The following is a 19,342-nucleotide window of genomic DNA, read 5'->3' as shown; positions in this document are numbered from 1 at the left end:
GGGTTTGATTGCTCCACCTCTTGCTAGTACAGGTTATGAATAGCATCTGGAAGAAAGGAAAGAAAAGCATAAGAATAATGTACACCTGTTTCAGGTCAGCCATCAGCTCTGTGCTGCATGCACTTCAAAAGGTAAGTCTAAAGCAAGCTGCAAGAGTCATCAAGTGCCTCAACTTCCTACGAAGGCATCTCTTTCAAAATGAGACATCTTACCACTGTACAAAGTTTTCCAGAGGCAAGAGACTTTCCATTTTGCTACACTCCATCCCCTGCAGTTCCAATAGCTCAGTTAATTTATATTGTCCTTAGAGAGCCCATAATACTGTTTGTAGTAAATATTAGTATTTATGTTTGTGATGCTTGTTAATAATTTCTGGTTATACCTATGTACCAAAATGGGGGTTATGCCATTTTTATTTGGAATGGTGCGTTCCAATTATGGCCAGATGGAAAGGTAAGAACAAAGCAACAGGACAACACATGAAATTGTATGTGAACCCTCTAACCCAAATCCCTTGGAAAAACCAAAGAAAGTTTGCTAAAGACGAGACACTTTCAGCTTCAGGTAGTGGGAGTGTCTCAGGTTCCTTAGCTTTCAACAGAAACTTTTAACAGTGACAGATTTATGTTTAGGCCCTGTAAAAGAACCCAGCATCAGTTATCTGCAAAACACTTCCCATAAATTGCCCACCAACTACTTGATGAGAACTGTGGTGCTGCCTTAGCTGTAATGTTAAAAGTGCACTGTGTATACACAAGAACTTTTCCATATCCTTCCAGAAACAGACTGCTGAGATACATGCCTCCCTTAATAATTCCTATGACCCCCTTAGCTGGGCTTTGTGTCTTACTAATAAGGTATCCTCGAATCTCTGTATTGTTACAAACTCTTATACACTGCATGAAACCAGGGCGGTACTCTGTGCCCATGTCAGATATTATTGAGCTTCTCAGGCAGAATAAGCTAACTGGGACAGTTCCGAAATTGCCATCAAGTATCGCATGCCATGAAGTACAGTATAGCTGTACCCATTGCAGAGTTTTGTCTTTCTGATATTAGGTAAGATATTATCAGAGAAAGGGCTTTCTCTTGTGAGATATACTACTGCAGACTAATATTTTTTATTACTGGCAAAAGGCAGGAAAAAATAAAATGGAGAAAAAACAATAAACAAAGAAAAACACATTAACTGTGCCTCGTATACAACTGAGACAAGGCTAAATGTTTTTTTGGCTCTGTCCATCTGCTCTTACATTTTGCTGCCCACTCTGTCCACACCTATGGCCATTCTTGGCACAGCAGTTTTCACAGGTCATTTTAACGTCAAGAAAGTCCAATGGAAAGAGCTGAAGTGTGGTGACACCTTATTTCAATTTGATCTAAGTATTGCTTTGTCCCTGCTGCTGTTGCATGATGCTACTATACACATTATGTTACAAGACTACTGCTTAAAACCAGATACTGTATTCTAAGCACTTGAAAATAGCAGTTCTATCTGTCATTTTGCCTGCCTGGATCTTGTGATTTTTGTATTTGTTTGCTGCCCTAACCCAGTCCAAGCCACAGATACCACGCAAATCTAGCTTAGCCAACCAACTGCAACATCAAAACTGATCCTGGTCTCTGAAGTGATTTCTGCCAATGATGAAATTGGAGCCAGCTTTGGCACACTTCACCAAGGAAGTATGTTTATGAAAGTCTGTTGCAGTAACTCTCCATTAAGTGCCATTTGTTACTCTGGAGGGTACTCATACTTTCATTATCAGCCAAAGAGCAACAATTTATGACTGCAGGGCCTGAAATCTTTATATGCTATCACAATCAGTGCCAGATGTGTGACATTAGGATTCTTGAACATGAGAATTAAATAAGCAACTTAGATTGTTTCAACTTTTTTTTTAAATCACTCGTCAAAGGAATTTGGGAGCAGACTGCTTAAGTTCTCCTGAGAACAATGCAAGATCATTTTCAGTTCTCTTCCCTTCCCCCAGATAGGCTCACCCCGTTAAAGAGCTTGCAAGGAGAAGCAGCAGTATTGATATTCTCCTTTATGTACCCTACATAAAAGGAATTATATGCAACCACAGTAATAGCATTATTAATTTCTGTAAAAGCCTGTGCTACATTTGAATACAGTATCCTTTCTGAACATACTACTTGAAAATCACCCCAAAGACACCCTGTGTTAAGCCCTCCAAATCTGTGAACATTTCAGTGTGAGACTTTCTTCACTGAACCTATTTCTTGACCCCTTTCTCATTATGTTATTGTCCTCAGTGTATCCTGAATGCCACACAACCTGATAACAGCACACCTTAGCCTTTTGTTAACAAACCTGTCTTTTTAGAAATGAAATTTAAACCAGGAAGCAGGGGTAGCAGACACACCATATTCAAAACCTCATTTAAATAATAAATTAATATGTGATCTCAAAAAATACTAAAGAGTTATTTAGCTTTAACTGCACAGAGCACAGGTTAAACTAATAGTATAATGTTACCAACTGCTACTTCCTGTTGTCTCTTCACCTTCACTATACTACTCACTCCCTCTTTATTCCCCTCTCCATCCACACTCCAGAAAAGTTTCCAGAACCTGATGTAAATATTTTGTAAATTAACTTCAAGATTCTCAAACTTTTATTAAAGACTGACATTATATCATGAATATTTTATATTTCTTCAAGAAACTACCCAAATTAAAGTTCCTAATAAAATTTCACATATTTACCTACATTTTATGTTTATACAGCTAGTAAAAAAATAGAATCCATGTGCATCTGTATACATATATGTTTTTAATCCACCATACAGAAGCCATTAATCTGCCATACAGAAACACTAACATAAATGGCATGCATAGAATTTGCAAGAAAAGTACACACAGGTTAAAATAGATTTTAAAAGTATAACAAGAGGATATGCTGCTTACATGGCACACAATTAAATTAATATTGTAATTAAAAAAAAGTATATTGTGAAGGATATATTCACATCCCATTCATGGATTTTTCAAACACTGAAAAATAAATACTTAGAAGGTAAAATCTAAAAGCTGACAAAAATGAAGTTAATTTTCCAAGGGGATGAGACAACTGCACAAACCTACTTTTTTTTCTTTTATAGGAAGACAAAAATTAATGCAATTAATTCATGTTCAGACAGTTCATCACAAAGTTCAGATTATAATACCACTGTCTTTTTAAAAACCGTAATTTTATCAGAGTAACATGCACAGGAAAAAGTACCACCATTTTTATCCAAAACAAAGGCATCCTAAAAGTTCTCATACAGTCACCCTGATGAAGAATTAATTAAGCGAAGAACTAGTGCAAATAATTTTTCATTTTAAAGCACAACATGGTAAACAACATACTCTTCTTTTTTGCCATACATTCCCACGCAGGATTTGCTTTGTTGTATTACAATCTCAGGAAAACACGAGCACTTGCTAGGATCTATTGCCATTTGTTCAAAGTTTGATCCTGGAGTTTCATTTTTAAAGACAAAGACAGCTGATTCTCCCCCCCTCCCTAAGCCTCCTCCTCCTACATGAAGAAACATCTTTAATTCATTTCTCATGAAGAAACCTACGATATTTTATGTCTGAGGCACTCAATACCTTTCCTTTTGCAAAGCTGAGAATTCTGACTAAGATTTGCTAAAGTGCATTTACAAAGAGAAGACAAAGCCCAGCAAATCACTTACCCTCTTTAGCCACGTGAAGTGCTTGTAAATATCAATCTCACCATCCATGCTTTGGGCCCATCTCAGCAGTCACATTCCCAGGGTTAAAAGAAACTTTTGGAAGCAAGCGTGCTGCTTTGTTCTACAGGATATAGCTGTGACTTCTTCCCCTTTCAACCTTCAACTTCTAAAATCTTGAATGCGTGTTCACATTTTAAGCTAAATCTTCTGCCTCTGTCCCACAGTCTTATCCCAAATGCTTCTCACAGATGTATATATAACACACAACTGTATAAACTTCGGACTCTCCCCCAAACATCTGTTTTTTTTAAACAGCAGATCGGTTAGCAACAGGAACAGTGTAACTCCAAAAACTTCAAAAATGTAACTTGCTAATTGATCTTTAAAAAAGGATCTTTCAAGAATAGCATAAATCTGCAGAAAACGTTCCCTTTTAATGCTGAATAACAAGCTAAAAATTATTGAGCTGTCACTGAAAAACTATTTTCAAGTAATGCCTTCTCTGGCTTTTTGTTTCTAGAGTGGCTGGAACTCATTACCAAAGACCCCCTATTTCCTGTCTCTGCTTTACTCCCTGTTTATCGTAACACTACTCAGCCTTCTCAGTTTATTTCAGGCTCAGACTAAACCTAAAAATAAGTTCAGCTTTTTGAATTACTTGCCTGTCCTCTCAAAAGACATTATAAAAGAGGAGGAATTCAAGGACGATCCTGTGGATAAGTTAATTATCCCATAAATACTGCTATTGCCAAAGAGGCAATTTTCCATCTTAAGAAAAGATGATGATACCCTGCTAAGATTTTTGTCTGCTCCTTCTGAAGCCTCATAGCATGGCAACTTTTCAAACTTGCAACACCAAGATAAATGCATATGCAAAGCAGTGCTCTGGCAAGAAGGGAAGTTTAAAAGTGTTGCCTGTTACTGTGGTGTCCTCTAGTGCCTCCACACAGTACTTAAGTTCTAATTTTTTCCAATAAACTCCAGTTTCCAATGTTGTATCTCCCACTAGTAAGAAGTGGCTTTGGCCTTAAATTGGGCAACTGATTCAGAAGGACAAATGCTTGTGCAATGCCTATTAAGACCAAAACACAGCTGTTCCCATGGGATTTTTGTGACAATCTCAGAACATTTACTTATCTCCCCATTTTCATCAGTTTCTACAGCCAAACTCACTCCTGCATTTAATGTGAAGTAAAACACCAATTTGGAAGAGCCAGTGTCAAAGTCGCCCATCATACTAATGATACATACAAAGAACTCAAAGTCTGAAGCTGCACAATGGCCTGAGAAGCAGTTCTTACAGGGATCTGCCTCACTTAGCCATCTACCCACATTCCAAACTGTGGAAGTCACAGATACATGAAGGAGTTTCTGCAAAGGATGTGAGATTTTATTATTTCAACCATCCTTTTGACCTGATGGACCTCTTTTTAGAATCTTCCATGACACAACATAAGAGGGAAGAATATAAACCTAGACTGCCAGCTTTCTTCATATATTTATTACCTACTGTTACTTAAAGTCATGTGACAAGAAAAATATGAAAGGTTTTTAAAAAGTTAGCACTACAAGTCTTCTAAAGACTTGCTAGGATACCTAAAATCACCAGTAAATGTGGCAAGATAAGAGAATTGTCAGTTTCCAAAAGTGATCCCTGCAACAAGACAGATCTGAAGAGGACTTGGGTTGCTCTGTATATAGAATGTACTTATTCTATGCTGGTTGTAGAAGTTCCTATGCTATCTTGATGACAGCAGCTTTTTTTGAATAGCTCACACCATCTGGCAAAAGCCTTAGTACATTGTCAATGGTCCATTTAAAAAAAAATATCATGAAAATTAAGATGCACTTAATATAGTACACTTCTCTACGCATGACAGCCTTTGTCATGGCTGACAAACTGAAGACTAAATAGAGGTTCTCTTGACATTAAAACATGAACTTGCTACAGCTTAAGGCATTTCTTCCCCAGAAAACTAGTTATCTAATCATGGAGAACAGCAAATACATGAAGCTTTATCTCAAAGTATTGTGTATCCCATAGCACACCACTACGGGCCTCAAGTTCCACATTTCATCCATTTCAATACAAATGCTCTAAGATTCTCATTTCAGGCTTATTTAGGGATGGGGGAAACATCTCTCAAAACATTCCACTACACATCCTCTCTTAATAATTCTGGTTTTCAGTTAAAAAACTACAGGAAGACTATATTACTCCACTTACTAGTGCCTCAGTGTAGCATCTGCAGCTAAGTGAGTATCCATTTCTTCTCTTAAAAGTGTTTAAAATGACAAACATACCTTATTTCTGCATTGTCATTTGTCCTGGATTTCATGCAAAGGCCTCTTGATTCTGTTACAGTCATTCTTCCTGATTAAAAGGTAAACGTGTCTGAATTTTCTGCATCTTATCAGCCACAAATGTTGACAACATACATTCCAGACAGTCACATGTTCACTTTTAGCCTGTCACCTGCATGCTGAACTTTACGTCCTGCTTGAGCTTTGGCCTGAAAAAGTTTCAGACACCAACTGAATGCAAATCAATTGCCCCAGATTCGCTTAGAATACTTTTCCGTTTCACTGCAAAAACGGGTTAGTTTCTCTGAGCAGTGTGAAAATAAGGAAAATATGTTGCAATCTGGGGATTGCTTCATCGGGTTACCACTGTATTTTTTTTCTTATTTTTAGGAAATCCATGTCTGTGTATAGTTCTTCACTGAGCACTAACTTCTATAATTCAATGGAGATTTAAAAAACAAACAAAAATCCCCTGCTATCACGGCAGTACCACCACCCTCAAGTGTTACTCCATGGAGAGAGAATGATCCAGCTACTACTATCTTCCCCCACCAAGTTGTTTATTTTCTCCAGTGCTGTCTCCAAAAATAACTGAAAACACACATTATGGCAATATAAATGCAGTGTAGGGCACTAAAATGTTTAAATTAACAAAGTTTATATACTCCACAAGCTGTATGAAAACCCATTAGGATTTCTCTTTGCCGATTATGTACTGCCAGAGAAAACTGCTGACTACTGCCACTGTTGAGGGGACTAAGAACTCCATTTGCAGAACACCAAAGGTGCTAGCCACATGAATGTCTGCTGATACATAACCCATAAAAACCACTCAGCTAAACAACCCATTACCTTATTAGTCAGAATGTCAAATATTTCAAACAAGATTTTAAATCTGTTTCAAATAGTAAACAGACATGCTGTAACAGCTTTGAAACTGAAAGTAACAGAATGCTTTAAACAATCAGTTACACTTCTCATGTCCCTCTGTTCCAGACCTATGAAAAGGCAAGAAAACTTCCACAAATCCTCTTAGAACTGTGGAGGGAAAGGCAATCTGACTGGCGTATTCCCTCTTCTCCTACCAACACTGGAGCTGAGGATGCACAGAGTCATCTGCTTTTCCACCACTGTCCCTCCTTCCCCCCTGGAGCTGAGGTCCTATGAACGTTATAAAATTATATTTATTACTGTTATTTTAGCAATTTTACTTTTTATTCTGTTAAATTATTGCTAAAATACAGGTTTTTGTGATTTTTCAGAGCAGCACAAATGCAAACTGTCAATAGCAATCTTGTATTGGCACTGAATTGCCTGGGAGGTTAGAGGGCAAGGGAATAGGAAGTAAAGCAGAAGTTCTTCAGCATCCATCCAGTCCAGGTCCCTGGAGCACAGCACATCTCTTCGTATTCAGCAATAACTTTTAGATCATTTTGGTTTCAAAACCCATCAGTCTCCGAAAACATTAAAAGAATATACAATTGGCCTTTCAGGCCAAGAACTGAAATGACCAACTATGCGTCTTCCCAGCCTCCTCCCAAGAGTCCAGCTGAGTATGGACATACAATAAAAATCTACCAATTCCCAAGAATTACTATCAACTTATCCTACATCCATTACTCTGTGCTCTTCCCAGTCCTACTGTCTGGGCTGCTTTGGAAACAAAGGGATTAGGACCAGATTTTAAAAGGGAAAAATTTTCTCAGCATGCCAATTCACATACCTGTCATTCTCATGCTGCAGAAAAATGTGAGAGCTTCAGAGTGGAGAAAGAGAGAGAGAATACGCCCGGACAGGAATACTTGTATAAAAAGAAATTCAGGCCATTTATGCAAAAGACAATGGAGGAAGAAATCCTTTTTACATGGTGAGGAATGGCTTCAGAAATCTAGATGAAACATTTCCAGCAAGAAAATTGTCTTAGAGTTTTAATAATGACTAACTGATAATGCCTAAGTGACAGAGAAAGATGAAACTCTTGGAACAAAAGGAAAAAAAAAACCAACTGCATTCTGTACATAAGCACATTTGCTTTACTTATGATAATTTTAAAAAAATAAACAAGTACCCTGGGAAACAGATTAGAAATAATGTTATGTAGCTACATGAACAAATAATCCTTTCCCAGCATAAAATGCACTCAGTCCTAATGGCTTAATTCTTTGATTAAAATCTGTATTTCAGAAATGATCAGACTTAGATGGCCATTAGTTCCAAGCCAGCATGGTTAACCCTCACCCTTATTGGAGACTGGGGGGGAGGGTGTGTGTGTGCGCGCGCGCGTGTGTGAGGGCTAATACTTCAAACAGGTGCTGACATCTTTGGAGTCATTCCCATCTGCAGGCTGTATGGTATCACATATCTCTAGCACTACTATGTCCTTTCTGGTTATTGCTCAAGTAGTAACTAGGTCTCTTCCCTTGGCTTGCATAAAGAATGTATTACCAATACTTAGATGAAGTTACTGTTTATTAATTCATACACAGACATTTGCACATTCCTGGCAATTTCAAACATTCCTTACCATATGCTGAAATACTTTTTCCAGCCCAAGTTCTAGAAGAGCTACAATTTTTGCATGAAACTTATTTAGAAGAAAATGTAGATTGTAAGAAACTTGACTACTCTGTTTGTGCATAAAAACTAAAAAAAATAAATCACTGTGAACACTGCCCCCCAGTTGCTATTGGCATGAAAAGAGTATGATATGTAAAGAAAATATTTAAAGAAATATGTTTACATTTTACCGTACAACATATTACAATAACTCAGGTTTAGTTTTCAGTCTGAAAGGTTTCAAAGAACTGCTGAAATTCCTAAATATGCAGTAAACCAGTATATGAAACATTTGAAATGATATTTACCAAATATTTGCACATACATCAATGGCATTACCAGGTAACATTTTGCCTCTCCCTCAGTATGACCTACATCAGATTTTCTCTTTTAAATTTCAGAATGGAAAAAATTGTAAAAAAACCCAAAACAGAATAAGCTGCAGATAAACATTTACAAGTCCTTATTTCTGATAAGGAATATACAAATATTCATTATTTTCGTCTTAAGCATTTCATTATTTCAGGAAAATAAAGCACATGTTTATCTACTTATGAAGAAGAGTAGCATGCCAACATGTTATATAATATGTCTAAAATAAGTATAATTTGTTTCCATTTTTGAAAGATCACAAAACCTGAAAATATATTTAGTTGCATTTTAACTAAATACAGGTCTGTTTACCACTATTATTAGCATGCTACTCCAAAAGATAATGAAATAATTTTGTTGTGAATTATATTATTGCTATGTTTGTCATAACTGATAACATTTAGCAAATAAGATAGGTCAACCTACCCAAATTCTGTGAAATCTGAATAAAGGTTATATACAGAAATACTTCAAACTTATGCCCTTCGTCTAACATTCAAGTAATACCTCCAAATCAATACAGGACCTTTAAAAAGAAAATTTTGCCCCCAGCTTCTTTACATGACCATTACCTTTATACCTTATGTGTTAGCACCATTGTTTAATGAAATATTTCTCTCTTACCAATCCCTCTGTTAAATACTTTATGGAAAACGTTTTCCAATGTTTCCTCTAGCTACACTTAAAAAAGCAGATATTTCATAGCACTTACATTTATACATTAACATTTGTTAAATTAATACAGTGTATGATATTTAAATCAGTAAAAAGCAATGCAACTGGAAATTCTAGTGACAGATCATAATGTGAAATGAAAAAGGGACACCATGCATAACATTAGACACAAAAGGAAAGATGGAACTAATGTGATATCCAGGCATTTAGTGCAAAGGAAGGCACTGAAGACAACAGCTGAAAGAGTCTTAGATAAATGCAACTGAATAAACCGTATTAATGCTTTGAAGGCTAACATGCAATTTGTGTATACAATCATGGCTTCCTATAGAATATTCCTCTGTTTCCTCTGACATAGGATAGCCCCCATAGGTGAGGATTGTCCTCAAGGGCTAAACTTCACAAGGTGTCAGTAGACTACCTTGACATCTTGGAAAATTTAACGTATAAAAATATAGGCCCTGCTATTATAACAGGAATACCACCTTTCTTCCATGAGTACTCTAAGCCTAAAGCTGTAACCCAATTCTGTTTAATCACTTCCAATCATTGTAGTTTAAGGATGGCTCTGTTAAGCATTACTGACCATTACAAGGGTGAAAGAAAATGCCAAAAACTAATGTCACCATATCATTTTAAGAAAGAGATCTAAATTAGCCCCACTCACTGCAAAGCTACTTTAAGCTTCTCTTAGTTCTTCGCACAGAGAAGACTTTCCTGCCTCTGCTGACAGCTACTACAGTGAGCAGTCACAGTCAGAGATGATAGGGTTGACTCCCAGACAAAGCAATGACAGAACATTAAAAAAATCAGTCCTGGTTTAGAAAAATTCCATGCAACATGTGTACACCCCCTTTCTGCTAGCTCTAAGGCACTCTCTAGTATTCATAAATAGCTGCACATATGAAGGACACTGCTGTTTCTTGTGTGCTGTGAATTGCTCTAACATGCTTGGGGACCTCTGAGAGAACCAGATCTTCCAGTTCAGGGCTTCCTTGCATCATCAACTCATTGAAAAGGAGCTGGAGCACAGCAGAGGACTGGGACATACAACTTTAGACTTTGACTACTGCTCAGAAAACATATCCATCTAATGTTTCAAGCTGGCAAAAATAAACATGAATGCTTATGGTATGACGGCTTTTCTACACTGTCCCAAGTAGGCTCTAGTGGTCCATTTTCAATTTAACATGTGTTAATACCACTTGGCAATGGGAAGATTCAGCTATATATAGTTCCATCGTGACTCTCAACAGTTGAGTCCCACAGTCAAATCTACCAGCAGATAAATATACTGGCTTTAACCTGCATTGCTTGGAATATATTCTCTTCCCACTCAGCTGTTGCTGAAAAATTCTATTGATACTTTTATAAAAGCATGTTTTCAAGTACACTGAAGTGGCCTTCATTGCAGTCATTTTCTGCCTCTGTTCTGGACAGATAGCTCTGTAAAATGAATCTTAGACGAAAGTGAAATAAAGAGACTAGTGATTATGTTTCAACAGAGCACTTCAACACATGCTTAAAATAAAACTTGGAAGTAATTTCAAAACTTCACAAACTCAACCAAGTCAGTATCCTGAACTGGGGTTTACTGTTTTACTCCAAGTCCCTGAGGAGACACTGGGGAAAAAAAAAATTCCTTGATGTTAACACACAGTGGAAACAATCTCTTCTGAATGTTGCTTATGACCAAATGGCAATCAAGACACTAAGAAATTTATCCTATTTCTGCTAAAAAGTCTGGTTTTACCACTACAAAAACACAGAGCATGAAACGAGACAAAGCACAGCATATATCATAAGGCAAATCACATTATTTTAACAAATTGCCTCTAACACACATTCCTCTACTATTTCTCCTGCTCTTCTCTCCTTCCTGTTTCTTCAAATTTAGAACATTTAGAAAGATTTTCAGAATTAGGCTTCCAAGAAAAAACATAATCAGGAAAATACTTATGAGTTTTCAAGAATCAGCATTTTAAGGGTCAGTATATAAAGCTACAGGGTGAGGTGGCTTGCTTTAAATATAGATGTTCCACTGGAAGGAAGACCATGGTTTGTGATCCTGGAAATGAGGCTTTCATTCATGCTTAAAATCATTTTAGGATCACTGTAAGAACACTAGGGCTCCTCTTTACTCAGAAAAGGGTTCCATAAAGATGTATAGAATAAAAAAAAAGAATTAACAGTGTAGAAGTTCATTTAATGAAACTGTAACTAAATACATTCTCTCACAGCTCACTGAGTCAAACACAGTCCGTTGTTACTGCAGCAGTTAATTTTTAATGCTGAAATTACTACCTGCTTTGTGATATGTCATGTGGTAACTAGCAATATTAAAATATTTAACAAGAAGCATTGAAACTATATACAAAACTGTTCTATATGAACTCTCCATGATAATCCCCAGGTCTTTTTGTTCTGTTTTTAAGGCCAAATAATTTACAATTGTGAAAAAAAAAAAAATCCAGACATTCACTTCGAGGCAAAATTTTTTAATATAGTTCTTAAGTAGTTAAATGTCCATAATTAATGATGCTTTATTCCATTTTAGCTTTGTCAAAAGATTTATGCAGTTACAGCAACTATTAAATCCTCATTCTATGATACATAGTAATAATCTTTCTAAATTCAGTGCTAACTTTGTCAAACCTATTTCATCCATCTCAAAGCAGTGGCAGCAGAGTTACTGTGCCCAGTTATACGGTAAACTCAGGAACCTGATATGTTCACAGATCCCAGACCACAGAAACGCAAAAAGGAGCCTTTTCAAAAAGCACACCTTTAATTCCACAAATGGTGTGCCTCTTCCTTAGAGGACTGTAGAGGATAAGCACAAAATCCAACTCCACCATATCACTGAAACACCAAATCACCACCAATGGTTCCATAAAAAAAAAGGAATAAAGCAGATACTTTCAAAAGAGGAAGTAAGCAAGGTAGTATCAGGTATGAAACATGGTATCTAAAGTTTTCACACTCTAGGCATATCTAAATTTTCCCACATCTTTCCTATTCACACCTATAGCAGACAGACCAAAGAACATAACAGTTACAATTGTTGAAATAAAATAAAAAAAAAATAAATAATTGAACAAACCACAAAACACAACTTGGTGATATTTCATGTCTGATAAATTCCATAATTTGGTACTATGGAATTGAAGGAAGGTAAGACTCTAGTGAGATCAGCTGTAATATCTATAATCATCACAAAAGCTTCCTGACTGATAAGTAATAAGCCAATGTGCCTCAAAGCTGACCAAAAGGCTAAATTCCACAATCTTATTTAAACACTAGGTGTAGTTCAGCACACTAAGTGGCAATTACCAAAGCTGCAAAGCTACTTGAATTATAAGGCCAAGGGGCAATTTTCTGCAGAAATTATTTTTCCCGTTTAGTACAATTGAGCTCAAGTTTCTAGATGATACTCCAATACAAACAAACAATGCAAAGAAGGTTCAGTCACTTTCTGTTCTCTAACCTGCAATCCCAAATACTGTTGTGTGGCACAAATAGAACTAGCGGGGATAGCCATACGCTGCCTCAGAGAGCTTTCAAGGGCTGCACTAGGTTATGATGATTGCTAATGCAGAAGGAGCACACAAGAAAATAACTGGGACTTCCATTCCCTACTTCTGCTTAAACCAAAATGCTAGCTGTTAAATGATGTTGTTTGATACTATCCAGCAGGAACTAGTCTTGAGCCATCTTTCTGACTCCCCTTTCTGTGGTTTCGCATAAAAGCCAATAAAGGGCAGCAGCAAAACACAAATTCAAATTATTTCCATAAGGCACATTGTTTGTATTCTTGATTAAGGATGGCAGCTGCAATGATTTTTAGCACAATTTTCAAGCATGCATTTAAGTGAAGAAGAATCATAAAATAACACTTATTCTTTTCTTGAAAGGAGCATGCTTATCTGTTTTTAAAATAAACATCAGATTGCTTTTTGTATCTTTAGTTTCTAATGTATTCCTGGTCAGGATAAGCTGGGAATATTTTTGACCTCACCTATTCCTGTATAATGTTAGAAACAAAGCAGTTGCTGTATCCTCTAAAACCAGTGGCTTATTCAGTACATGCTAGAGCAGCCTCCAGCTTCAAAGGAAGGTGTGTAGACCCCAAAAATAAACAGATGTGGAATTAATCATCTACAAAAGAAAATCCCCCTGCAATCTGACCTATAATAGCTCTAAAAAAAAGCTCAAAAGCATCAGTTCACCATCGACTCCAAAGTTTTTTATAATTCAACTATTACTATTGATGTCAAACATCATTTTGCGTAACATTTCAGTTGAATACAACAATTAAAATATAGTCTAAATCTCTATACTGAATTATCAGCCTACACTTCAAAGAGAATGCTTAGAAGAGACACTTTGTAGCAAAGTCCACTTGAGAGCATCTGCATTTTCTATCTAATGATGTTTTACCTGATAGTTACCAGTTGCAACAATTGGGGCACCACACCCCAGGGGTGCCTATGTGAACTCATGGGGTGCTTGGTCATCAGCAGATGGGTTAGCAGACAGTAGGGAGCTCCACAGGTACACACAAAAGCTAAAGCACCCACCCACATGTCCATTAGGAGATGTGTGTAAATAGGGGAACCCACATCCACAGAAAATGCTGTTCCAGCTTGTAAGCAACACCAGCTGTGAGAGAGGAACCGCGTGTGTAACTGTGCATGTGTACATGTGCAGGTCTGTGTGATTTTAACTGTTTGGAATTAGTTATAGAACTGCATTTAAAGTTTGTGGGTGTTCCTTAACATTTCTTAAGCATCTAGTATTCCAGTTTATCTGTTGTATTGCTGATGTTGATCCTCAATATTTAGGATTCACTGATTTCTAGTTTATTATGTCTTTAATAAATCAGCAAATTGCTTCAATCTTGATGTGTTTAAAACATGGGAACTGAGCAGGGTTTTTTTATGAGACTGCAAGATTTCATAGGCTAATGATTACTAAACTTCGTTTGAGGCTTCCAATATGAATGGATTCACTGAGCTACAGAGTTCTCAGTCTTTATTGCTTACTACCTTGACTATCCTTTTTCACACATCAAGTATCATGTTTCACAGCTCTGGGCTGGAATTAAGGAATTTTCAGTATGGGACAGAACTATGAAATACATAGTCCATTTCACTGAACAGAGCTGAATTTTATCACATTTCTTCTCAATTTCCAAGTGAAACTGCTGCTTGTTAGTAGAGAAAGCTCTTCCAAATTTGAAGTCCATGGAAGTTGTGTGCATGCTTACAAATTATTTGCATTTTAAAAAATATAAAAAAGATCTACAAATACATCATTTACTATCCATTTTCAAATAACAGTCACAGCAACTATGCATACCCTCCCTGTGCACACCTTTCAAAGAAGTGTGGAATTCGTCAATACAGAACAGCGCAAAATATTTTAAAAATAGTTATCTCAACATACTGCATTAGAGATACTCTATACCACCAATTTCCCTGTTCTGTTCGTTCTGAATCCAGACTGCCCAATTGCTTTATCAAATGAATACTATTCTTGATGCACTAGACAAGGCTTTTAGGATATCAGTAAACTGCAACTCTAAGAGGGAACTGTGGCTTCTGTTTTGGCTGGTTTCCGATGAAAAAGAAGAGATATGTATAGATTAATACGAGGAGTCAAAACATCAATTGTTACCTACCTTGCAGTCTGCTGCAGTAAGATATTAAAAATATCTTTTAGCTATTGCAAAGCTATGAAAAAGCATTAAAATTTCTGCTAAGGCATGAATTCAGTAAGAGCTGGCCTGAGGATATGGACTCAAAATCTAATACTGCAAATCCAAATTAAACATTGCCTCTACCTCCTGCTTTCAAAACTGGTACCAAATTGTCATTCCTTTCTCTCTTACGGTCCCAAACAGGACTTTCCAGCCATACACCTGCACTCTGTGGAGAATGCCAACAAATCGGCAGTTGACAAGTTCAAACAAAAGCAGCTACCTTTCCAACAACATTAGGTTACATTGGGCACAAGGCAGGTATAGCAGACAATAAACACTGAACCAGAAGCTACAGGCACAATTGGAAAAGTAACATGCATTGACAAAGCCAGAAGAAAATCCTTTCACCTAGAAAACTTTTCTGAAGTTAAGAAAGTGATAGGTAGCTTTTACTCATTAGGAAACCACCCTCCACTTGCAGTGACTGGCTTGGTGAAGAGGAACGGTCTGGCAGGACCTGCTGGTTTTCTTCCTTTACATCCAATGGGTCTCTTCTTTCAAGGTCTGTCTGAAGATCTGCTCCACACCTGGTAAGCCTCAGTCTTTTCCAATATAGTCAAATGTTTATTCCCCATCTATCCCAATATGAATGTCTCGCATTCAGAGCTAGAGCTTTCTTGTGTTTACTAGCACTGCCTGGTGTACAAGACACTTTGGGGATTCATAATACTGATAGTTAAGGTAAAGGAAATGTAGCAAGAAAAAGGATAGGAAAATCATCCAATTTGAATTTGTCCCTTCAACAGACAATGCCACCATATTCCAAACTGGTGGTTTAAAAATGAAAAGTTTTATAACTAGTTATAAACTTGTTTGTTATCTTCAGCAAAGGACCAGCAAAACCAAACCAAACCAAGAAAACCCACAAAAGGTAACTTTTTTGGTAGTTAATTTTTACTCTCTTTTCTCTCACCAAGGACAAAATAAGGTCTTTTACCACTTTCTTATACTCCTATATCTGCATTGTTTTAGTAATCAGCACATAAAGTGGTAATATCCTCAGCTTTCTATGACTGCTCACCATCCCCTGCTGTTGTCTAAGTTTGCAGATTTCAGTTGTTATAAAAATAACTGAAGTATCAAAATACTTGAACCAATGCTGTTTGCAAACAAAGTAGAAACGCTATAAATAACTACTTACCAGATTCTCCTCAAACCACTCCCGTATACAGACTGCTGTGGCCCCCGGAATTTGACTTCGCAATGCTTCTTTCTCTTGAGGATCCTCTAGCATTTCCAATGCCATCTTTAGATCTTCCAGGAGATGCAAAACTTGAAATGTGCCCAAGTATACTGAAGGAGCAGGTGACACAATATCATAACCACCGTTAGTATACTCTGTAGCCGACTTTGTTCCTAAAACAAGTAAAACAAGGACAGACAATAATGTTATATAATTGTTTTGTAAGTGACAAATATATAGGTACTAGACATTTGGACTTCAGATGCTAACTGACAAGTATCAGTATTTCAGGCTTAGAAATACCTGAGTTAGTCTCTAGATAAATAACAAAACACTGGAACATGAAATGTGAGAGGTATGTACAAGCATATTAAAAAAGAATTTTGACCTAGAAAATATTTGCAATGTCCGTTAAATTACAAATGCCAAAACCTTACCACAAATCACCTGTAATTTTCCATGGTTACCATGAGATGTCACTAACTTCTCAGCTACATAGTTAGAAGTCCCCACACAGAGCCATGTTAAGCAATGTAAGAAATATTGATTCAGTCCTTTGACAAGAAACTTAGATGAAAATAGATCATGTTACCAGAACTAGAAAAATATGTGACCTTGAGCAGGTTTAAAACCCTCCCACAGAGAAAAAAATTCAAAAAGTTAGCAATAAAAATGACTAATGAAACTTTGCTAGCTCTCCAAATTACAAAAAACTCTCTAAATTAAAACACCTCCCTCCTGCCAGCCCTCCAGCACCAATATTATTTTCTCAAGAACAGTAACCACAGCAACAAACACATCTCAGTTGATGGAAGAATTATAAACAATACAAATCCTAATATCTCCAAATATTTTTGTCTTAATACCCTGTGTTTCAATGCATTGCAGACTAAAATGAGCTATCTTTTCTCAGTCCTGAATTTCAGACCTTGATTTAATTTAATATCCCTTTGTTTCTTTAAGAACTAGTCAGATGGAAAACTTTCATTTGCTCTATTTTTTACAGTTTTTATTTACAATTCATTGCCTCATGTACCTGATAGATTGTACTCATGTTATGTCTTAATTCCTGTTCCCTCTGGCATAAGCAATCACATTTTCCCCCTTTGACTTAATGGGAGATTTTTTTTTTAGTCTTCTGATCATTCATATTGTAGTCCTCTCAATCCTTTCATTTTGTAACGTACTTTACAGGTGTGTGTTGGATCCACATAGCATATAGTATTCCTTAGAAGACTGTATCATTGATCTACACAAGGGGATTATAATAATCTCCATACTATTCTTCCTTTTACTCTGTGTTTAACATCATTTACATCTTAGTTATGAAGCAACAGAAATCTTCACTGGGCCTTTGCTAAGTTTTTTTTCTGGGCAGATTTATCTAATTTGAAACCCAAATGTATAAGTAATTCAAATTTTCTTCTTGAATGCCCACTACTTTGCATTAATCAATGTTAGTTTGCCTGCTATGGTTATTTCTCTACTGTGATTTGGACATTACAAACTATGTTTGACCCAATGGTTCATTTTACATATAGCCTGATATACAACAAATACCTAAATACAACTCATGAATACACTGACACTCTAGGTCCTAGTACACTGAAATGCCTTCTGCACCTAGATTAGCTTTTAACCGAAATGCTAACTGATCATTTAATCCAAGCATTGTTTCCCATCTCAATCAGTTTTTGATCCAAGACAGTATTTTGTCTCTCATTTTGTGAATGCTTAACTTTACTCAAAGCTTTTGGGAAAATTCTAAATAATATTAACCAGGTTTGCTTCAACCACGGCTTTAATGACACAAAGAATTATGTCAGACCAATTATCTTTGCAAAAAATTGTGTGGTTTGAATTATATTGTACAATGCACGTGGTTTTTTGTTTGACTGTTTTAAATAATGCAAGACCATCCCTAGAAATTTCTAAAGTTTTGCAAGGCTCAGTAGTAGGGATTTTATTTTTTTTAAAGCAACACTCTTATTTTCACTACTGAAGCATGTCATATAGCCTTAACCTCTTTTCAAACTCAGAATATTCCCTGTTTGGTCCTGTTGACTTCCGCTGCGTATGAGTTTATTTTAATACCTCAAGTGTGAGATCTCATCTTAATTTCTGGCTAAGACCATGTCCAAGATAAAGTTTCTTCAATATCCGGTGCTACAAAGACTGCTACACAAGGCAACTTCACCTTGTAAATCAACCTTGTCTTCAGGAATTATTTCCTTTTGAGGAGAGGATCAACTAATTCTTCTGCTGGATTTGAGTATTCTAACCACTAAAGGATATTTTCTTATGTATTTCTATACTCTCAGCTACTTACGCGACCTTAGTTGTTTCTGTTTATGTACTTCCTAATGCAGATTAGTATTAAACTCTAGCAACTAAAAATAGCAGATTTCCAAATTGTGTAAGATCATATAACCTCTTAAATCTTTTCATTCAGCCAGAGTGGCTCACTACTTACTTTCCAAAAGAGATACGCACACAAACTGAAACCTGGCATTGTCTTCTTAAGTAGTATTGATGCCACTTTTAAAGGTGTGGCTTACCTGGTTATTGTGAAATTAAGACTTTTAAACTAGTTTTTTTTACTCTTTCTTTTGGAAAGCTCTATGCTAATTTTTTCTGTCTTTTTGCTTAGCAAGTACTTTTCACACCAGAAAAGCAGACAGGATCCAAAATTATTTCATACTCAGCTTTGGTAGCTATCCCTTCAATGAACTGACAGTTTAAAATAGATATGGAATAGGAAAAACTTAATGGAGCATTCTG

General features: G+C 36.5%; 1 protein-coding gene across 1 annotated transcript in view; it reads right to left on the bottom strand.

Annotated features, from left to right (window-relative positions):
* Positions 1-19,342, bottom strand: part of PPFIBP2 (PPFIA binding protein 2) — an 88,610-nt gene that overhangs the window by 56,738 nt on the left and 12,530 nt on the right. The window contains exon 2 of the mRNA XM_059825999.1: positions 16,520-16,734. Coding sequence (XP_059681982.1) covers positions 16,520-16,734 — 215 coding nt within the window. The remainder of the gene's footprint in view (positions 1-16,519; positions 16,735-19,342) is intronic.

The sequence above is a fragment of the Gavia stellata genome, chromosome 17, assembly GCF_030936135.1.
Source record: "Gavia stellata isolate bGavSte3 chromosome 17, bGavSte3.hap2, whole genome shotgun sequence".
Taxonomy (NCBI): domain Eukaryota; kingdom Metazoa; phylum Chordata; class Aves; order Gaviiformes; family Gaviidae; genus Gavia; species Gavia stellata.
The sequence above is the reverse complement of the archived record's forward strand: the minus strand, read 5'-3'. Positions and strand labels throughout refer to the sequence as shown.